The following is a 23,059-nucleotide window of genomic DNA, read 5'->3' as shown; positions in this document are numbered from 1 at the left end:
TGGCATAAATATTGATATATGGTATCACTGAGGACTTTTAAATTTTAGTTAAATTTTTGAGGTACTGTTGAGAGTTCAGCTTTTGAAAACTCATGTTTGAAAAATAACCATAGGTGACCCTGTACATGGGATAGAAGGGTGGTGGAAAAGTGAAGGTTTGGCAGTATCAGCATCATCATCATAGGAGTCTTTGCTCCTACTGAGTATTAGAAAACTATGTTAAATTTTTGAGGTACTGTTGAGAGTTCAGCTTTTGAAAACTCATGTTTGAAAAATAACCATAGGTGACCCTGTACATGGGATAGAAGGGTGGTGGAAAAGTGAAGGTTTGGCAGTATCAGCATCATCATCATAGGAGTCTTTGCTCCTACTGAGTATTAGAAAACTATGTTATGTTTGCTAATGAAAATGAAATGTAGTCTGTCTGGTTTTTGTCATCAGTAATTGAACACTTCTTGAATATCAGCCTATGGCCTTTTTACAAGATTAAAATAGCCATTTCAGTTAAATACCAGATTAATTTGGCAGTGATTACACTGAAGTACATTTATAAACAGAGGTTTACATGAACAAAATAAATGATGCTACTGCTTTGAAGTAACCTCTATTTAAACACTTTCTGTTCCAGATTTGTACTATGGTGGAGAAGCTTTCTCTGTAGAGCAGCCACAGTCTTTTACTTGTCCTTATTGTGGGAAAATGGGTTATACGGAAACATCTCTTCAAGAACATGTTACTTCTGAGCATGCAGAAACATCAACAGAAGTGGTAAGAAGCTTCAGAATTGGTTTTCAGTTGTGGTGGAAATACTAAAAAGAGTCTCTCTTCTGGAAAATTGGTATCCTCCTCTTCTTTTTCTTCTTGAAGCATGAGTTCGTTTAAATGCTTTTAAGAAGACATACCTACATTTGATGGTGACATCAATTTTCTGTGTTTCATGGATATAGTGATATAATGAGTTTGCTTTCTTATTTTATGATTGTTGTTTGGTTGTTCTGATGTAAAGGCTGCAATGTTTAGGAGTTTATTATCCTGTAAGACAAAATTTAGAATGTTCTCATGGTTGTTCTGTGTAGCCGTGTCTCCCTTTTCACAACCAGTATTTAATTGTCCTGGAAGCTCATAGCTGTGCCAGTCGTTTGTAACTGTGAAAGAGGAAGACATGCAGACAATTTGGTGTTTTTCAAATAGCTTCTGTAGCGGACCTGGTATATTTATGCAGTGGAAGGTGTCATTCTTTTGAAACTATTGCTGTTAAAGCAGGGTTTTTTCCCCCATCCCTAACCATTAGGACACGACATGGTTAAAAACGCACTTCTTAAACAAGTGTCAAGAGAAATACTTTAATCTGAGGTGTTAGCTCCTGCTATCCTGATTGTCTTTGGGAGTAGGAGAAACTAGGTTAGCAGAACGACATCCAGGGTGCACTTGTCTGGTTAACTGTTGCACCATAGAGTCCGAGAAAAAATGTGAATGCTTGAAGTGGATTACTTGTCACTAATACATTGTGAAGAAATTACTTATAAATAGGTTCTCTATTCTAATCTTTTAGTTTTCTTAACTTCCAGTGAATTCTGTAGAAGAAAATGAACCTTTCCTCTCCAAGCCTATTAAGGAACTTGTGTGAAGGAATGATAGGAGAGGTGGTTTGTCCACCTTTCTGAGACTCAAAGGTGTTCTGATCTTTCTTAAAAACATATGAAGTGAAACAGTTTACTTCACAATCAGTTGCACTGTAGGATCATAATTTAACTTAGTGACACACTGCAGTTTTTATCATCTCCTTGAGTTTTTCTTTAACATTGCAACTTTCAAACATAGCGACAACCATTGAAATTTCCACGTTTGGATGACTTTCTTTGGAGGCTTAGTATTGCAATTCTGATTTGCACCACTTGATGTCAGTGATATGTTCCTGACACAGAATGTTAAGATTTCAGGTTTTTAAATTTGACATATCCTTGTTTGCAGCTGTGGCTTCTAGAACTCAGTATGTAAAGCCTATATTTGTGATTCTAGGCACCTGCTACTCCACCGATTGCTGAAAGTTGTATGTCTAAAAAAAAAAAAGATTATTTTCTTTTTGTGAGTCAGTCTGCAAATATTGTTATATCTTTGTTCCAAATAATGATAAAGGACAATGTTTTAATCCTTGAATATGGTTGTGTTTGTGCTAAGCTTTGAATCTAGGTTTTGTGATAAATGTTTAGTGTGCATGCACATAAAACTACCTGGGTAGTGCAGTCTTACTGTAGATAGTGAAAGGCTACATTACTAAAGAGGAAAATATTATGGATTCTAAATTTTTGTGGTCTTAGGCTTTCAAGCAATTATTTCTGTTTAGATACTAAGGTTGTAGTCCTTGTAGTATCTCTGCCAGTCTAAAGATGTGTTTTATTTTAGATATTTATTTTTAGATCTTTAAGGGAAGTTCACAGGCATGGAATCACTTTTATTTTACAGCCTGCTCCCCCCCTGCCCCATTTTTCAAAGAATAAGTCAAAGAATTTTTGGTCCACTAAATGTTGCCATTTTTATGTTCAGAGTGATGCAGATAAAAGTTTACTTTCTGCTGATTTTTCTCAGGTATTTGGCATTGGTACATACAGCAACGTTAGGTACTTGCGGGTAGGAATCACAGACTGACTGAGGTTGGAAGGGACCTCTGGTGGTCAACTTGTCCAACCTCCTGCTCAAACAGGGCCACCTACAGTTGGTTGCGCAGAACCATGTCCAGACAGCTTTTTAATATCTGTGAGGATAGAGACTCCACAGCCTCTCTGGGCAACCTGTGCCAGCGCTCAGTCACGCTCACAGTGAAAAAATGTTTCCTGATGTTCATGAGGAACCTCCTGTGTTTGAATTTGTGCCCACTGCCTCTGGTCCTGTTACTGTGCACCACTAAAAAGAACCTGGCTCTGTCCTCCTTTCACCTTCCCTTCAGGTATTCATGTACATTAGTAAGATCCCTGCCCGAGCCTGCTCCCTCCAAGCTGAACAGTCACAGCTTTCTCAGTCTTTCCTCATAGGAGAGATGCTCCAGTCCCATAATCATCTTTGTAAACCTTTGCTGGACTCTTTCCAGTATATGCATGTGTCTCTTGTATGCAGAGCCCAGAACTGGGCACGGTACTCCAGGTGTGGCCTCACCAGTGCTGGACAAAGGCAAAGGATCACCACCCTTGACCTGCTGGCAACGTTCTTCCTAATGCAGGCCAGGACACCATTAGCTTTCTTTGCCGCAGGGGCATGTTGCTGGCTCATGGTCCACCCTGACCCCCAGGTCCTTTTCTGCAAAGCTGCTTTCCAGCTGGGTGGCCTCCAGTGCATGCTGATGCCTGGGGTTGTTCCTCCCCAGGTGCAGGACTTTGCACTTCCCCCTGTTGGAACTTCATGAGGTTCCAGTTGGCCCATCTCTCCAGCCTGAATGGTAGCACAGCTCTCTGGGAAGAGTGGCTGATATGCCAGTTTTGTGTCATCAGCAAAATTCCCACTGATCACCATCCTCTGAGCACAGCCATTAAGCCAGTTTTCACTCCACCTCACTGCGTGCTCATCCAGCCTGTGTATCAACAGCTTGCCTGTGAGGATCCTATGGGAGACAGTGTCAAAGGCCATACTGAAGTCCAGGTAGACAATATCCACTGCTCTGCAGTCATCTACCAGGCCAGTCACTTCATCACAGAAGTTTATCAAGTTGGCCAAGCATGACTTCTCCTCCGTGAAGCCAGGCTGACTACTCTTGATGATTTTCTTGTCCTTAATGTGCCTGGACATAGTGTCCAGGATTAGCTGCTCCATCACCTTCCCAGGGATTGAGGTGAGCTGACCAGCCTGTAGTTCCCCAGGTCCTCCTTCTTACCATTCTTTAAGATAGGAGTGACATTTGCTTTACTCCAGTCCTCAGGCACCTCTCCCAGTCGCCATGATTGATCAAAGATTGAGAGCAGCCTCACAATGGCATCTGCCAGCTCCCTCAGCATTTGTGGGTGCATCCCATCACAGCCCATGGACTTAACTATGTCCAGTTCACTTAAGTATTCTCTAATCTAATCCTCTTCCACCAGGGGAATGTCTTCCTTGCTCCAGACTTTTCCCCCTGGTCTCTGGGGCCTGGAATTCCTGAAGGCCGGTCTTGCTAGTAAAGACTGAGGCAAAGAAGGCATTCAGTACTTCAGCCTCTTCTGTGTCCTGTGTAACCAGGTGCCCCATCTTTTGAGCAATGGGCCCACATTTTCCCTAGTCGTCTTTTTGTTGCCTATGTACTTCTAGAAGCCCTTCTTGTTGTCTTTGACATTGCTCACCGGATTCAATTCCATTTGGGCTTTAGCTTTCCTTACTTTGTCCTGGGATGCTCGGATAATGTTTCTGTATTACTCCAAGGTTACCCTAGGAGGGTAACCTATGTATGCTTCCTTTTTGTGTTTGAGTTTGGCCAGAAGCATCTTGTTCATCCACACAGGCCTCCTGGCATTTTTGCCTGACTTCGTATTCATTGGGATGGGGCACTCTTGAGCTTGGAGGGGATGATCCTTGAAAATTAACAAGCCTTCTTGGGGCCCCTCTACCCTCCAGGGCCTTATTCCATGGGACTCCTCCAAGCAAATGTTTGAAGAGGCCAAAGTCTGCTCTTCTGAAGTCCAGGGTTGTGAGCTTGTTTTTCATCTTCCTCCCTGCCCTCAGGATCCTGAACTCCACCATCTCAAGGTCACTGCAGCCAAGGCTGCCTTTGACCTTCACATCCTGAATGAGCCCCTCCTTGTTGGTGAGTATGAAGTCCAGCAGAGCACCTCTCCTCATTGGCTCCTCTGTCAGTTGGAGGAGGAAGTTATCATCAGTGCACTCCAGGAACATCCTGGATTGCTGTCATGCTGTGTTGTCCTTCCAGGAGATTTCGGGGTGGTTGAAGAACCCCATGACGACCAGGGCCTGCAAGTGTGAGGCAGCTCCTATATGTCTGTAGAGGGCCTGATCCATTTGTTATTCCTGGTCAGGTGGCCTATAGTAGACACCCACTATAATGTAACCTTTCCCTGTCCTCTCTTTAATACCAACCCATAAGCTCTCCATCAGCTCTTCTTCCATCCCCAGGCAAAGCTTCATGCACTTCAGCTGCTCTCTCACATAAAGGGCAAGCCCCGCTTCCTCTTCTAAAGAGCCCCCTTCCTCTCCTTTCTGAAGAGCCTGTATCCCTCCATTGCAACACTCCAGTCATGGGAGCCATCCCACCATGTCTCTCTGATCCCAAGAAGATCATAGCCCTGCAACTGCATGCAGATCTCTAACTCATCATGGTTATTCTCTATGCTGTGTGCATTAGTATACAGGCACTTTGGAGAGGCACCCCATCATGTTGAGGTCCTGGAGAGGAACTCCAGGAGGAGAGTTTGATGACATTTCCTTGAAGGTGATTGTTTTAATTTTGGGTACTTTAATTGAAAATTATACTGGTGTCTATGGGAGTAGGCATAAGTTTTGTGATTGATTAAGTCTCTAAGGTTACACACTAAAAAGAATAAACGATATGATTTTGGTGAGTACTAAAACCTCAGTTACCAGTATTTCCTCACCAGTAAATGTCCAAGGTAATGGTAAGCGTTATAAGGCGAGTGCAGAAGATGGCTGTTAGTATGATCACTGTTACTGTTGGTGTTAGGTTGCAGGTCAGTTGACTGTTCCAAATAAAATGCAGCATTCAACTAGAAGTCTGCTAGCACTGTAAATACAAATATTTTGTGAAACTTCATCAAATGTCATCTTTTGAATCTCATTTCAGAACAGAGACACAAATTTTCTACTATTACGTTGCACTGTAGCAACTTTCTCGCGTTTAGCAAGGCAGTAACTAGGCTCCTTGTATATGAACTGTAAGGACTAGGTTGTTGATACATTGCTGATAAAATTGAGGAGAGCTTTTCATGCAGTAATGAAGTAGACAATCTGAGGCAGTCTGAATGGTTCCTGTTTCATTCTTGAAGATTACAGTGTCTCTTGTTGAGGTTACAGAAATACTGTCACTTGAAGTGGGTACCTTGTATGTAAATAGGGAGGTAGTGGTAATACAAGCACACTTCTGGAAAGTGGCAGGTATTCTGTGAGCATGATTGTCTTAGGACTTTGCAGTCATCTTCTAGATGTCATTCAGGGTTACATGATGAGTTTTTAATACAAATGACCGTAACTTCAGGAGAAACTTCTAACAATGTTTTCCTTTCATCTGCACCATTTGTTCATGCATGTTCTGTTAACAATGATTTTTAGCTGTGTCACGCTTAATCAGTGATGCTGCACTCTTTGTTGTGATTTTGCCAGAGCTTATGCTTAACTAAATTTTTGTTTGTGTAACAGTGCTTCAGTAACTTTTCCCAGTCAGAGAGTTCTTGGAAGTTTAGTTCATGTTTAGATTTAGGGTTAGGATACTTAGATTCCCTTCTTCTCATTGTTCCTTATAATTTAGCTGATGTTTTTCTGAGGACTGTCTCTCTTCTTTTCAGGCAAATAGTCACAGTTTATAACGCCTTTGTCCTGTTAGCAGAAGAACTTTCTTTTGCTTTGCTGCTTTCAAAATGTGTTGTTCTTCTCATGTTGGGGTTTTGCTTCCTCAGAATACCTTAAATGAAAAAAGATTGCTTTGAAGGTGTTGTCTCCTGTTGGTATGAAACATATTCTTGAAGATTAAACAGCTTATAAACAAGTTTATGGACTTTAGAACCATCAGTCCGATATACATCCATTCCTATGACCCTACAGGGTAGCTGTATGATATGTTGGCATGGTTGAGTATTTATTATATTATGCTGTAATGAGATGTCTTTGCTCTGTAGTGTGTCTGCTTGTATGGCTTCTGTAGTGGTGAAAAATCTGGGAAGAGTAGTTCTGTGAAGAGAAATGGTGAACACTGAAAACAAAAGGGAAGGGGTTGTAGCAAAAAGCTTCTAAAATGCCTGGTTTTCTGCTCAGAGCTGACTACTAAAATTAAAGTGGCATTAAAGATGTAGCAGCTGCTCTCAAAAGCAGCTGAGATTTTACAGTAAACTTATTCAAGACGTTGTCCTCACTTCCATAAGAGTAAGACAGATGTGTGTGTTATTATATAGGTGTTCTTAATGTCCACGGTCTTTTGAGATCTACTGTCAACAACTTGCATATATGCATGAAGAGCACTGGGAACCTGGGCTTCATGTTGCAGCCAGAGTTGCTCCATAAAGACAAGATTATTTGACTGTGAGGAACAGAGAGATAAATTCGTAGACAGCAGTTGCTTTTAACTGTCAAAGTGCTGTCTAATTTGAGCACTTAACATTTGGGGGAACAATTTTGTGGAATGGATTTTTTTTTATCTGCCATCTGTAAAACTTTAAATCAGTCTGCAAAACTACTGTAAAGAAAAATGGAAGATGCTTTTCAAGCTGTTTGTGGAGCCATTCAAAAAACAAGTCATAATTATGGCAATTGTAATGACATTGTTTGTCTACTTAGTTAACTTGTGTTTTGGGTTAAAAAAAAAAAAAAACAAACCCCCCCCCCAAACACAGACATCAGTGCCTTCTCCCAAAATACTGTTGTGTAGGGGTATGGAGATCAGCCCTTCTCTGCCAAACCTGTAGTTATGCACTGCCTGGATGGTCTCAGTTTGATACTTCAGTAAATACTTACGTGTGGTTTCATTCTGATTCCTCTCCTGGAATGAGTGTCAAGCAGGCAAATAGTAATCGTGTGTAATCAGACTCTACTGTCGGTGGCGGAATTGGCATACAAAGACTAATTTTCAAGACATTGCAAATTGAATTTGAAAATTCCAGCTCTGGTTTTCATAGCATTCTGAAAATCATAAAGTAAGAGATGTCTAAATTAATGTCCGCACTTGAATACACTTTCTGGGTTTTTTGAATATGTTGCTATCCAGGTGTTTGTGAATACCTACAATGTGATTTTAAAGCATAAAAATCAATGTCTAATGATTGACTCAATGATATGAGTTGTGTTTTGTGTAAAATTTGTAAAGTTGGTTTTTTTTCCTCACTTTGTCATTTCAGATTTGTCCAATATGTGCAGCATTACCTGGAGGGGATCCGAATCATGTCACAGATGACTTTGCAGCTCATCTTACACTGGAACACAGAGCTCCTAGAGATTTAATATCCTTTCCAAGTTGAGGCAAAGAGGCTAGACTGTGTCATATAGTGGCCATGATGACTTGTTTTGATTTTTATAGTCAAAGGGTCATACCTCTGGTTTTCCTCAAACCTAAGTTGCTAAAGATCTGTATGTCAAAAATAAAAAGGTTTGTTTGCTAGTTTAAAAAAGTATAAATACCAGATTGTGAACAAACTGTAGGTATACTTGACAGTGCTTTTTGCTCTAACAACAAAAACATTTAAAGAACTTTGACACTGAGAGATTTTTCTACTTGCACTGTGGTTTATCCTGCCTGATCATTAGTCTTCGTGCTGGTTTATGTATCCTGATTCAGTAGTATGCTGTAAGTATTTGTGACATGAAGGTAATGATCTGAGGATGACTTGAGCTTAGCTGGTTTTGACAAATGATTTTGAACTTGCTTAACTAATTTCAACACCATGTTTTAATAACATAATTTCATAGTGTTACTGACATTTTGTAATATAACTTGGAAAACTTTCAGATTTCCTGGGAAATAGGATTTCAGTTACCTTAGCAGCAGGTTATGAAGATTTATCTATGCATGATGGCTGAAGAGCTGGAACTATTGGGTTTTTTAATCCTTGTTCTAGGAATATTTTTCCTTTTTTAACACCCCACCCCCTGCTCCCAATTAACTGATGAAATGTATTTTGGTTTGGGCTTTTTATTCAATGACATGCAGGCTATGTAGCCTACCTACAGTAAGTAATCTCTCTGAAGTATACCTTTGTGTCTCATTTAAACAAACAGACAAAAAGACTGCATTATTACTTTGATAGTAGCTTTTTTGTTTAAAAAAAATATTTTTTTAAAAGGAAAAAAAAATTCCAAGCCCTAGCAACTGGAGTTCGTTATGCTAACAGAAGGGAGACAGCATTTAAGGAGATGGCTCCACTTCAGTTATGATTGTGTATGATTGCATTTAAGTTTGTTAGTGTTACCATGGTTTAGGGTCAGGACAGACTAAGTGCACGTGTTAATTACTACACAATAATTGGATCAGTGTAAAGGATTTTGGGTGTTTATTGGCTCTGTGAAGGAGTAATTAATAATGCAAAGAACACTACAAAGTTAGATAAAAGCAGTTATCTCTACTTCACCTTTCCTTGTGGACAGGAGCGGGGCTCTCAGCAGTTGGGAGGAGCAGGATGCCGAGTGCGGTGGCTCTGGCCATGAGAGCTCAGCCCCAGGCATCCAGGGAGGTCCTCCATGGTCAGGTGTCCACCAAGGCAGAGTTGTGCCATCCTCCCTTTCGGGTGGAGGTGGGTTGAGGGGAGAGCATCTTCCTGACCATTGGGTCTTTCCTGGCCTTTGGATGGCTCTGAGATGTTGCTTGATGACTGGTGTAGTGAGTCACTGAGCAATTTTTCTTGTATCAGTTTAGTTCTGCTCTTCCTACCAATTGTTAGTTTTTCACAGCACCTGCATAATATGCTTTTTCTAAAAAAATTTACATCCCTAGTAACTACATAGCAGTGTACCAAAGGTCAGACTGTGGGCCCCCGACATTGGCTTAACCGCTCTGTAGGCCACGAAGTTTGAATTTTCCCAGTTACAGAATGAAATTAATTTCCTACTGAAATGAACAAGATGTTTGATTCAAGTTCATGCTTCTGCAGCTTTTTCTCCCCCTCCAGTATCAGAGATGCCACCAGATTACTTTTAATTTAGGAACGTTTGAACTAGAAAAATAATCTTTTCAAATACAGAGTAAGGCTTCAATGTCAGTCATCCCAAAAATCCCCAAAAACTGGCCTTTTCTACCAGATCTAGTTATGAAAAGCTTGCCAAACTGCTTGGGGGCAGTAGTCCATCTAATACAGTATCTTGTCTCCAGCAGCATCCAGTTTTATCACACTGAGAGGTGCTAGGCAAAGTGTGTTCTGTGCCAGGGGAGATCTTCCTCTTCCACCCTAGATGTTAAGATGTAGCATAACTAATAGGTTTGAAAGAGGCAAACGTTCTGTAAAATCTTTTTGTAACAGCCAGAAGTTCTTTCTTGCCATGAGAAGTCTAGTCATTTCTTTCAGTCTTAAGTTCTTGACCTCCATGACATTCTGAGGTTCTTTACTGTAACTTGTGTTTATGAAAAGTACATTGGACACTACTCTTATGCAGTAATGGATACCATATGAGTGATAAGCATACTGTAATAACATGGGAGATAGGAGGATCTAAGCTAAACGTCTAGTAACAGGAAAATAAAATATTCAAGCCTATGCTATTTCATTTTGCACTAGTGAATTATACTAGTGATCTTTAAAATAAAAGGAAGCCTTATCTGGACTGTCTTGGAGGAGTGAATGTTAACAACTTTCTGACAAAATAATCTTTAAAAAGAGGCAAACGTTCTGTAAAATCTTTTTGTAACAGCCAGAAGTTCTTTCTTGCCATGAGAAGTCTAGTCATTTCTTTCAGTCTTAAGTTCTTGACCTCCATGACATTCTGAGGTTCTTTACTGTAACTTGTGTTTATGAAAAGTACATTGGACACTACTCTTATGCAGTAATGGATACCATATGAGTGATAAGCATACTGTAATAACATGGGAGATAGGAGGATCTAAGCTAAACGTCTAGTAACAGGAAAATAAAATATTCAAGCCTATGCTATTTCATTTTGCACTAGTGAATTATACTAGTGATCTTTAAAATAAAAGGAAGCCTTATCTGGACTGTCTTGGAGGAGTGAATGTTAACAACTTTCTGACAAAAATAATCTTTAAATAATTTGTTGATTGTCTCTTATTTGAGAAAATGTATAAAAGGTATGACTTGAAATATAAGCATCTGATATGGAGAAGTGAGGGAAAATGGGAAAATGAAAGGCATCATTGTCATAACTGGAATTAGTAGTATTTCTTTGGCTAAAAGAGGAAAGTTGAAACAAAGGGGTGTGGTGAAAGTGCTGAATACTCCAGAAACCTACAATTATTTAAGGACTGAAGTGATGAAATTTCTTGGTTAAAAGCATGAAGTACAAAAGTCAGAAGGAATACAGTAATTATGTACTTTTGATAGGAATGGCAATAAACTTCTTTATTATTTTCAATACTTAACATAAGAATTGGGGAGGGAGAATAAAATCCCTATGTCTCTGTAGTGAGCTTGGCTGAACATGCATTTGTCAGAATTTTCAGATTACTGAGTAGAAAACTTTGATCTAAAAAACCCAAGAAATTAATCCTGATGTTTCTTAGACATCATAAAAAGCTGGAGAAGTACAGGGAGTTTGGTATACACAGCACTGGGTATCTTGAGTTCAGATCGGTAAGTTTGACTTGCACCATAGCTACAGTGTACTTCAGCTTTGCTTCAGACGTTGAATTGTTATTTTATGAATGAATAACAGTGTCCATCTGAGTGTTTCACCCATCAAATGTTCTTGTCATTTAATACTCAATGCCAAACAGTTCTGTTTTCTTAACTTCTTGGTTACGATGAATCCAGTGGTGTTCGGCATGTACGTAGGATGTTCCACCCAGGCCGGGGTTTGGGAGGCCCTCGTGCACGCAGATCAAACATGCACTTTACTACCAGTTCCCCTGGTGGGCTTTCATCTTCTCAGAGTTCGTATTCTCCAAGCAATAGAGAAGCCATGGATCCTATAGCTGGTAAGAGCTGTACCTGTGAATTTTACTCTGGTGTCCCTCTTAAACAGAGGAGGTAAAATTCAAGATAGTAATAGTTGCCCTACTTTCTGTTGTCATGAAGCTGCATGTGTGAGTACACTCCACAGTGCAAGTGTGGTTGATGGCTGCTTGCAGGTGAGCAGTGTGCTTGACTGGATTGTCACAGGGCCTACGCATGGAGATGCTGAAGCTGAAACTGCTGCCTGTAGCTTGTGCTTTTAATTCTGGATGGTGTAAGGCTTATTCCTAAACCTAATCTATGCACAGGTGGTGTGTATTTTTTACAAGTGATTGTGTCCGATTTCCATCACCTACTTTAGTACATCTCATTTTAATTTGCCATGTGGCTAAAGGTGTTTATGGAGGAGAGTATCTGTCTCAATGAAGATGAAATTAGCTGAATTTGAATATTAATGGCCATTTAAAATATCTTCAGTTTGCATTCAGGCTGCTGTTTGAATGCTAGACTTGCTAATACCATGTTGTTGGCTTTTTTAAAATGTAAGTTCTTGTATAAATGTACTGTTGCAAGTATGTGCAGTGTATTTTGGTCAAGTTTAGAAAAACTGTGAGGGGGGGAAGGATGTCTCATTTACAACATCAGAAAATAATAAAGATGTGTCTTTAGGATTCCCAGGAATAACTTTTTTGGCATATGTTTAGCTTTGATGTAAAAATAACTTCTTTTTACAGGAAAGAAAAAACAGAGAATGGAGACTATTCTGAAAAGAAATATAACTTTCCCTAAGGGGAAATCTAAACTTTTTTATGCAGTGGTCTTTGACCATGCCAGAATAAGTGTCAGGGAAATCTCAGAACTTCAGCCATAATCCACCTTTGCTTCAGATGCCGGGAAGGCATAATGCTTAAACTGGAGCTTCCTACTATCGTGTTGTGACTCGATCAGAGGGAGGTAGCCAGCCAGCCAGCCAGCTTAATGAGGCATTGCCCCTGAAAGGGAAGCTGTGGCTCCACTGCCTTCCTTCATCATGGTCCCCTTGCCTGCCTTCTGCTGGCTCTGGTGCTCTGCTGGCCCACTGTGACCTGATTTAACTCATTAAATTAGCTGGTAAGAAGTATCCCATCAAGAAAGGCTGAGAGAGTTGGGGTTGTTCAGCCTAGAGAAGAGAAGGCTTCGGGGAGACCTTATTGCAGCCTATCAGTACTTAAAGGGGGCTTATAAAGAAGATGGGGACAGACTTTTTAGCAGGGCCTGTTGTGACAGGGCAAGGGGGAATGGCTTTAAACTAAAGAGGGGTAGATTTAGACTAGATATAAGGAAGAAATTTTTTACGCTAAGGGTGGTGAAACACTGGCACAGGTTGCCCAGAGAGGTGGTGGATGCCCCATCCCTGGAAACATTCAAGGTCAGGTTGGACGGGGCTCTGAGCAACCTGATCTAGTTGAAGGTGTCCCTGCTCACTGCAGGGGGGTTGGACTAGATGGCCTTTAAAGGTCCCTTCCAACCCAAACTATTCTATGATTCTATGATAAGAGAAGAAAATAAATTAAGTGAGGTCACAGGAGGGTCTGAAAAGGACTAGAGTTTGTTCAAGGAGGGAGGGTGTTTGTGAAGCCTGCAGTGCAAGACCTCGTCTTTCTCTTACAAGGGCAGCTGTTTCAGCTCAGTTAAATGTGGAGTAGCTGCTGGGGTTTGTTTTCAGCCTCACAAGACCTTCCCGCTTAACAGCATTAAATCTGGGATAAAATGGCATACTGAATCTTTTCTTTTTTGGTGGAAGCTCATTTAAGAGTTCAGTTGCACACTGAGCTGGGTGTCCTTCTTATACCAAGACTGTGTCTTGAGCTCACATCTGCTTCCAAAATATGGTTTCTCTATACTCCAAGCTTTAAGTTATGCTTTAACTTACAGTGAGAATAAGTACATCTAAATCTTGTCTGGAAGTTTGATATGTCTTCCCTTTTACTGGAGTAATAAATAGGAAAGACCACCAGAATTTTTCTGTTTAAAATAAATGAAGTTTATAGCATATTACATTTTTTCCTCCCCCCCCCCCCCCGTGGTGTTTTCTAGTAATTACAATGGAATTAGAAGTTACTTAATCTTGGTATTGCTGTCAGTGCTGGTAAAAATGGCTTGATCATCCTGAGTTCCTGACATGGAAAACAACTGCGATTTGCTTCATTCGCTCAAAGAAAGCCTTATTTAGAAGGATTATATTTTGTTAATGCAATGGAAGGAAAATTGTCATGACCTATATAGTAACTTTGTGATGTAGAGGGTGAGGGGCAGCAGCAGTGTTGTCCTCTACTTCCTCTGCCCTTGCATCAACTACAGCAAGCAGGTGATGTAAGAAGTACCTTCTACACAAGGTGTAGAAGAGATTCTGTAGTAATGCGCTGAGCAGTAATTTGCTGCTAATATTTATTTCAAAAAATTCTTCATGGATGAAACTTGCTGTAAGCATTCCATCCCTTTGAATTGGAATAATTAAGAACAGAGGTTTTTTTTAGTTGCTAGGCCTTCTCTGTACTTATGGCAGAAATAAAAATTCATACAGCAAAAATGCTTGACCACTTAAGTTTTGATGTGAGGCAATACTTTAATATGTTTTCTTAATTAAATATTTTTTTTTCTTAAATGTTTGAAGCAACAGTACACTATTTCCCGCTTTGCTACAGCACAGCTTCCCTCTGGGATATTGGGAAGGTGAAGCCTGCGTTTTGAGGGAACATTTGTTGAGAGGATGATAATATTCACCAGCCAAAGCCAAAATGAAGTAGTGTCTCAGCCAATTGCAATTTTGACTTGAAGTTTCAGAGAATTGCTGCAGAGGACATCATTTGCCAAGCATTACTTGTAGATTGGCTCTCCTGTTATTTTGAAGGCATTAAACTTTGACTTCTTATTTGGAATAAATCTGCATAAATGAGTCTTAATCTTCTTTACCCTCTGAGACATTGAATGCTAGGACTTTTTTCAGGAGCTTCCTGGGCTCTTCACCATTGTTCTTTGATTTTTATTGATTGAAAAAAGGAATTGATGCACTGGAATTCAGCGCGTATTCATTCTATTGTGTAATGCTCATTTAAGATCTTTCATCATAGAAACTTTCTCTTCTCTGGCAGAGCTTTTATCTCAGCTATCAGGCGTGAGGCGTTCTGCAGGAGGACAGCTCAACTCCTCTGGCCCTTCTGCTTCTCAGTTACAGCAGCTGCAGATGCAACTGCAGTTGGAACGACAACATGCACAGGCAGCAAGACAACAACTGGAGACTGCACGCAATGCAACTAGACGCACCAACACGATCAATGTCAACACCACTATGACACAATCTACAACAACAACCAACACATCTAACACAGAAAACAGTCAGCAGACTATCCAGAATTCCCAGTTTCTTCTCACAAGGTAACTTGTTCTGTGTATTTACTTGTATTTACCTTTTACCATTTCTGTTTGCCTTAGTCCTGATGGAGACATAGAGCTCAGTGAAACTTAAGTGTTTGGAGTAAAGCGGTGTCTGATCAAATATATCCCAGAGTTAACAGGCTAATTAATTATACAGAATATATTCACGGTAGACTTCAACAGTGGTCACAGAATGTGTAATACGTAAAACTTGCTTCATCCACATTTCTAGCATGAAAGTAAAACTGGTAATTTAATATCAAAGAGTAGCAGTTTATAGCTGGCCCAAAGGGAATTACTTGGCTTTTGGAAAGCCAACTCCAGGAGCTGGCTGCAGGAATATCCTGTGGTGGTCTAGTGTTTGCAAAAAGGGGAGGCAATCTCACAAGTGCACTCTACTTTTTTTTCACGCACCTAGGAACGTGTTTAAAGGATTAGACTAGAGTATGGATTTCTGCAAACCCTGAAAAGGGGGCTGGTTTTGAGTTTTGGCTGAGTTAAGTTCCTCAGACTCCAGGCAGGGGACTTCTGCCAGACCCTTCATCAAGTCTGTAGCCAACATACTGCGCTTTTGTTTGCATTTGTAACATCTTTTCAAACCTACTGTCTGTCTGCTCCTAAGCAATGGGTAAACATTAGTTGCTGCATCTCAACTTCAAGAGGAACAAAAGGGAATATTTCTTGACTAAGTTGTGCTTGTTTCCCCTACTACTTCCAACAAAACAAGTGCATTTCCAGTGATACAAGCATATAGACTTGAGCCGTAATGGAGAGGGAGAGAGTCAGAAGATAGTATTGTTTATTAAAGAAATTAATCTTTAGTAAAAGCTGAAGGTTGAATAGGGGTTTATATATTAATTGCTTTATTTGCTTTGTTATCCAGTCTCTAAAGGATGCCATTAATTAGCAGAATACTTATCTGGTTTAGAAATTGTACTTAGATCCCAGGGTTATTTTAAAGAGGAGTCACCCACTAAGTCATTCCAGTTCTTCTAGAAGGTTGGCTGTTGACCTGAAATAAAAATGTTTTCCACATCTCCCCCACCATGCCCCCCATGCATACTCTTGTTTTTCTGTTTGGTTTTGTGAAAGAGTGTGGGCATTTTAACAGCTCCTGTGTCGAGAAACCTGGATTTGAGTCAATCTGATTTTTATCTAAGTGCAAAATCTTTCGATCTTTCTGGTGTTTCAATCAGAAACCCATTATTATTTGAGAAACTTAATCAAAGTACCTGCAAGTGTCACAGATTGCGACTTTCAGAGTTGGAGTGAGCAATTTCCTTGCCTATCGGGGCATGCACTGTAAGCTCGGGGAAGTGGTAGAATCAACGTCCTATCGTGCTTTGGGAATCCCTAGGCTTCACACGTGCAGTAATGCGTTTTGTGGTATGTGTGAACTTAGAAGTTGACCTAGAAACAAAACAGGCACGTAACGAGTGTCTAGGAAATCACAACGGCCCTCCCTAAAAGACTCCTGAATAGCAGGAAATCTCACAAATAGTTTTTTGTTTTCCTCTAGCTTTAGCCTCCGCTTTGAATGCTGTTGTAGCAACAGGGAAAGGGTGGTTTGTTAAATGCACGCCTGTTGTACTGAGGTGTCGCAGGTTGCCAGAGCTGGACGTGTCAAAAGGCAAGCAGGACTATCCTGAAGGAGTGCCTTTCAGCACCTGTCAGTAGTGTCATTGGTGAAGTGGGTTTTCACCAACTGCCTCTCTTCTCTTCCCTTGCTGCTGTACAGGTTGAATGATCCGAAGATGTCGGAAGCAGAGCGTCAGTCAATGGAAAGCGAACGGGCAGACTGCAGCCTGTTTGTTCAGGAGCTTCTACTGTCCACCTTGATGCGGGAAGAAAGTTCCTCCTCAGATGAGGATGAGCGGGGGGAGATTGCAGATTTTGGTGCTATGGGCTGTGTAGATATTATGCCTCTAGATGTTGCTTTAGAAAACCTAAATTTAAAAGAGAGTAATAAAGGAAACGAGCCTCCTCCACCTCCTCTTTGATGACATCCCACTTTGCAGACAATGTCCTCTGTGCTGTATTTGCCAATGAAAGTGGACAACAACTATCTTGGGTTTGTTTTGGTGATTGTAATTTCAGGTCTGTCACTCTTGTTACATTGTGTACATTCAAAAGAAAGAGAGAAAAGATATATATGATAATCATTTCCACTTAACTAATTTTTACTTCTAGCAGGTAAATGTAGGTTGCAGTGCGGAGCAAAAAGCTCTGTGTCCTGTACCTTGACATGCAAAAGGCTCTCCTAATACTCCACATTCAAACTGAAGAGGAAAAAAATGAAAAATCTCTAATGAAGCTGCTGTGTGTATTTATGAATATTAATGAATAAAAACTGCTTGGATGGTTTACCTTAACTACTGCATGACGTTTTTTGCAGCGTGCATGAGTTTTAGTGACCTTGTCATTTAAAATTTAAATACAAGGAGTAAAACTATAAAACCCAAAGCTTTCCCATTATTCAAAGGTTACGTGACAAAAAGGTTAGTGCTGACTAGCAGTTTGTGGCCACAAAGTAGCTTTTGAATAATATGTGACAGAATGACATCTTTATGTGCTGTTCCCGCACAGGATGGAAACTCTGCAGTGGGATATATTGTCGTGACCAGGGTGTGGCAGTTTGCTGTATGTGACCATTATGTTGCCCTGTTAGCCATCGCCTCGATGTGGAGTTGAACTTCATTTTATGCATCTGTAGGAGACACAACAGTAAGGCCACTGCTGGAAGCTACTGCAAGGGGCTTTTGTGTGCCCTAAAATCAAATGATGTTCACTTTTGTTTAAAGTTTTTCCTTTTTTGTGGTTGTTAAAATTTTTTAATTGTTAAATATGTTTTATTCAGGTGTAGACAATTCATATATTCACTGTGTTTAAAAAAAAAGTTAACCTGGATCATGTTGTCTTGGTTTAAAAAGCCTTTCACAGTCTCAATCATATTTTGAGTTATTTATGTATTTGCTTCATAGTTTGCAGAGACCTGTCGGTATCAGGAGAGCTTGAGGATTTGGATTCCCAGATTGTCAGTAAATTACAATTTAATTCTTAATGCTAACTTTAGCACCTTTTATTTATTGTTTCTTTTGGTTATTTTTGCTGGTATAAAAAAGTTGAAAAAGCTTTTTAGTTGAATCGTGCCACCTACATGCCTATACTGTTAACCCTACTGGTTTGGAAAAAAAGAGTATGGTGTTCTTGTGCATAGAAGTTTATAACAGCCCCAGGACAAGGACAGAAGGGGTGTGTTCAGTTTTGGTGTGTCCGCCCCCCCCCCTTTTTTTTTTATTTTTTGGTGGGTTTTTTGAATGTAAAGTTAGATTATAAAAACAAAAGTGCACACAGCTTCTGATGAAAATTTAAACTAGGCTTATATCATAATGGTGTCTTTCCAGATCTTTCTCACCTCACCCCCCTCTCTCTTTCTCTGTATCCTTCCATCTCTGCAGCATTGCTAGCATTTTAGAGTAAATTTACAGACTTGGACAACAGATGGTGTTCTCAGCAGAACTGTGATGTGTATGCTAATCCAAAATAACAGCAGCAAAAGAAGCAACCCCATAGACTGAAGTTTAAGTTCCACTCCTTTTTTTTTTTTTTTTTTGTTTTAAATCCTCAAATCCTGATTGTTTCCACATAGAGCAGTACTAGCGTCGTTTTCTTTTAGTCTCTGCAACAGAAAATGTTTCAAGGGAAACTTTACATGAGGCCTTTGGTTATCCTGAGAGTTACCCCCCGTAGGGACTTTTTTTATTGATTGTTGAGGATTTTCAAAAATTTTTCAAGCTGTAGTCTTTTCAAACACATCTTCTGCACATTACAATAAGACACACGGTTCAATAAAGCATTTTCAAGACTGTTGTTCAGTTGATTTTTCTTTGGTTTTGATGTATTATCCAGACAGTTTTGTTCCAGAAGTTTCTGCAGCTGTATACAAAATCAGTTCATGTAGAAATCCTGGGTGGTTTACATAAACATGTTTTAAAACCACGTGCTTTGGCAGGTGATGAAGTATGTAACCCTAAACTCTTCACAGGTAGGTGAATTCAAGTTTCCATAGAACAAGATGCATGTAAAACAGGCTCTTCGCAGTGTGTTGTTACTTGGAATCGGTGTGTGGCTGGTCTCCAGAGGACGCTTGCATTGTGTGACTTCCAGACTCTGCTCCACTTGCTTTGAAGGGGATGCAAACCAGTATTATCCATGTTTATTTAGAGACTGAATATATGCTGACTTAGATTTAAAGGTTTTCTTGGGCATTGTGTTAACTCTTACAAATGTAAAAAAACCCCCAAATTTAGATTTAGAAATAATATGAAATGGCTACTAGGAAGGTGTTTATTCTAGTAGTCTGTCAATTCCTATTTGCAGGGCAGTGTTTTTACTTCACAGAGTAAGCTTTGTCAGGATAGTATTTTTGGGGCTATTTCCAAAACACTTGTGTTTATTTTCGAGGTGCTCTGGGCTACGATGAAAGTGGCCTTCAGGAACTTTGCAGGAGAATTCCGTAGGGGGTTATTGCCTTTTCCCTGTGAGGGGACAAAAAACAAACCCCCAAAACCCCCGAACCCCATCCCAACAGCCAACACAAACACGACCATTTCAGAAAAGGGATGCTTAGTACTTGGCACTTGCAAAATTCTTGGAGTGCAGTGAAACCTCTATCGGACACCAGTGTGTGTTTGTAAATCCTCGGTGCGGCTGGTGGGAGCCCTCGCAGAGGTTTTGATGCTGAATATAGGCTCCCTTGACGTGCAGGTCCCAAGCTGCCTGCGAGGTGCATGTGATCGGCCGGGTGTTGTGCCTGCGCGCTGCTCTGGCATGTGGCATCCCCCGTATCGCTGATAATGCAACAGGGGCTGCGTTGTCTTTTAGTGCGCTGTCAGCGGAGAGCCTGCCAGCTTTCATTCTGGTGTCGGTCTTGAGCCAGTAAGGGCTGCCAAAGAGCCTTTTTGGGGGAGGGGGCGGGCAGAAGGGCATATATGTGTTGCCAATATTTTATAGCAGTTGAAGGGATATGCAGACTTGTTCGAAGGTGTTGGGGAACAAGTCCCACCAGACTGACCGTGCTAAACTTAACTTGGAATTGCACTATGATCTGTTTGTGACTTGTGATCTGCTTTAATCAGGGGTCTGTTATATTTTAAATGCCAAAGACACTTACACAAGGTGGTGTGATAAACAATGAAAATGCATTTTACCATCCACCCCGAGTTCTACTTGCAGTTGTTACGACTGCTTTCATCAGTTCCCTGTCATGTTTAGGGGGTGGGGTTGGTTGCATTTTGGAGCTTGTTTTTCTCTCCCCCCCCCCCCCCCCCCCCCCCCCCCCCCCCCCCCCCCCCCCCCCCCCCCCCCCCCCCCCCCCCCCCCCCCCCCCCCCCCCCCCCCCCCCCCCCCCCCCCCCCCCCCCCCCCCCCCCCCCCCCCCCCCCCCCCCCCCCCCCCCCCCCCCCCCCCCCCCCCCCCCCCCCCCCCCCCCCCCCCCCCCCCCCCCCCCCCCCCCCCCCCCCTCATCTGCCCTTGTCTCAGGAAGGGCTTGTAAGACCTTCCTTCTCGGTGTGGAGTTATGCTCCCAGGCAGCTTGTGGAAGCGTAGCTTGGCCCAGAAACCAAACATCTAGACGTGTGCATGTTTTGCAGTTTTGAGATGCTTGTCTGTTGGGAAGGAGTAAAGGCAATTCTCTGTTACCAGCTAGAAGTCCCAAGAGGCAGAGATACCCGCTGCCTTTGGGGCTCTCGGAAGACCTGAAACAGGGCAGCAGTGGATGCATTTGGTATGTGAAGACTTTTCCAGTTACATCACTTGTATCTTCCTTTCCTCTTCTCTGACATACCTGACCTTCACTTCTGGATCTACCTGCTCTGCCAAATAAATGGGACACCTTGCTGTTGTGAGGCCATTTTATTCTTTTAGCTTCTAAGGAAAAGGAACTAAGTCCATGTGCCTAGCACTGGTGGAAACTCCCCTCTGGTATGCTGTGTCCTGTGCTGAAGGGCAGAGTGACACTACCCTCCGTCGTCGTCCCGCAGTCCTTGCAGCCGGCCTTGTACAGCCTCCCTGCACGTGCGCTGCTGGCTCCTGCTTGCAGAGCACAGTGGATACGAATGTGCTGGGCTCTGCTTTGTTGCACAAAGGATCTCAAGACAGGCCAATGTGCACAAAGATTTATTTGCAGGTATTTATGTGCACAGCATAGTGCTCAAAGTTATTTGTGGGCAGAAAAATGGCAAAGGGCAACTGTGCAGCTTCTAGCTTGTGCTTCCCCCACATGTCCTTTTAACACAGCAGTGGCTGTTGCCTCTGCAAGAACATCTAATAAAAGACAAGGATAAACACACTTAGGATACAGTGGTAAAAGCTGTGGGGTGTGTAGGAGAGGTTCCAGTGGATGACAACCTGCAGTGCTGCATCCTCACTGTTGGGCCAGCAGGGTGAGGGGTGGGGTGGGGTGGGCCACAGTTCCCCCCCCCCAACACCCTGTGGGGCATAAGCAAGGGGGTAAATGGTGTAGGGAGGTGACTGTGGCCTTGCAGGAGTTGATGTGGAGGAGTATGAGGGACAGGGAAGGGATGGGGGAGGCAGGAACAAGGGATGCTAATGTTGGTCTCAGCACACTGGGATGAGGGGGGGCTGGGAAGGGAAAAAAGTACAGCAGAAGGAAGGAGGGGTTGGCAGCGGGGGAAACAACAGGACAGCAGAGGGGATGATGGTCGGAGGCAGGAGACTCAGCAGTAATGACCAAGGTGAGGAGGAGTGACTGGGGTGGGACTGAGGGGGGGCAGAGGACCAGCGTGAATCACTATCAGCTGGAGGTGAGGCTCTGGCAGCTCCATGCCTCCACCCTGTGTCCACAGACACTCCATGTCTGTGGCCCGGGAGAGAGCTGGCCACCACTTCTGGGGCTCTCCTGCCCTCCCCAGCCAGCAAACCACCGCCGCAGCGATGCAGCAGCCCACGGCAGTGCCCAGCTGCGGCGGGCGGGCACCGGGGGATGCAGGCAGGAGATCCTCCCTTGTTCGCTCTCCTGTTCCTTTTACAGAGCAGCCCCTGAAAGGCTGCGGCAGGGACTTTGCGCATCCTTCTCAGCCCCAGCACCACGCATGACACTCGTGGGCTCAGTACCCCGCTGGCTTCGGCAGCCCCTGAAAGGCTGCGGCAGGGACTTTGCGCATCCTTCTCAGCCCCAGCACCACGCATGACACTCGTGGGCTCAGTACCCCTTGCTGGCTGTTGCTGTCACAACTTTTACCCGTGTCTGACACCACCTCCTCCTCCCACCCCAGATGGCAAAGCTGCTTATCAATACAGGAAGGAAGGACAATTGTTTCTGTCCATATTAGCAGTGGTTTCCCACCACCGCCACCACCTCTAGCTACCTCTGTAGCTGAACTTCCACCAGTAAGAGAAACTTGTATTACTTCGGCCGTTTAGCCTTGGCCCTTTGAGAGGTGCCCCGTGTCAGGCAATTCTTGCTGTGATGGGGCAGCCAGATCGGATGCTTTCCAGCAACAGTCAGGAGGTTTGTGATTTCTGGTGTACTCCTCCTGCTGCCTACCTGCCGTTCACCCTCCTTTGCACAGCCCCAGGAAATGCGTTTCCAAGATGCCATTTGTGTATCTAAGAATCAGACAGACCAGCCGACACCAAAGCAGCCCAGGTCTAGCTGTGCTTTGTAAAAAGTCCAGTTTTTCCCCCGCTGCTCTGTAGTGACTGATTCAAGTGCATTGAAAAGCAAGGTTTGTATTACCCATGTTATTCCCACTCCACTGAGGTCCCTGTTAATCACCAGCTGGCTGCAACAGCCCCCACCAGCTACCACCATCTCGTACAGCAGAACAGCGCTTCAGGCTCAAACCAGTAACTTCAACATGAACCGTGCAT

At 42.4% G+C, this 23,059-nt stretch overlaps 1 protein-coding gene across 1 annotated transcript in view; it reads left to right on the top strand.

The window, feature by feature from the left end:
• The window catches only part of KCMF1 (potassium channel modulatory factor 1), a 30,395-nt gene extending 12,864 nt beyond the window's left edge, over positions 1-17,531 (top strand). Inside the window, exons 2-6 of the mRNA XM_019470848.1 lie at positions 629-768; positions 8,037-8,138; positions 11,602-11,776; positions 14,885-15,167; positions 16,906-17,531. Of these exons, the coding sequence (XP_019326393.1) occupies positions 629-768; positions 8,037-8,138; positions 11,602-11,776; positions 14,885-15,167; positions 16,906-17,167 (962 nt within the window). The 3' untranslated portion in view covers positions 17,168-17,531. The remainder of the gene's footprint in view (positions 1-628; positions 769-8,036; positions 8,139-11,601; positions 11,777-14,884; positions 15,168-16,905) is intronic.
• Positions 17,532-23,059: the final 5,528 nt, after the last annotated feature.

This window comes from Aptenodytes forsteri, unplaced genomic scaffold (genome assembly GCF_000699145.1).
Source record: "Aptenodytes forsteri isolate BGI_AS27 unplaced genomic scaffold, ASM69914v1 Scaffold224, whole genome shotgun sequence".
In the NCBI taxonomy this organism is placed as follows: Eukaryota; Metazoa; Chordata; class Aves; order Sphenisciformes; family Spheniscidae; genus Aptenodytes; species Aptenodytes forsteri.
Note: the sequence above shows the minus strand (reverse complement) of the source record. Positions and strands in the feature narration are given on the sequence as shown.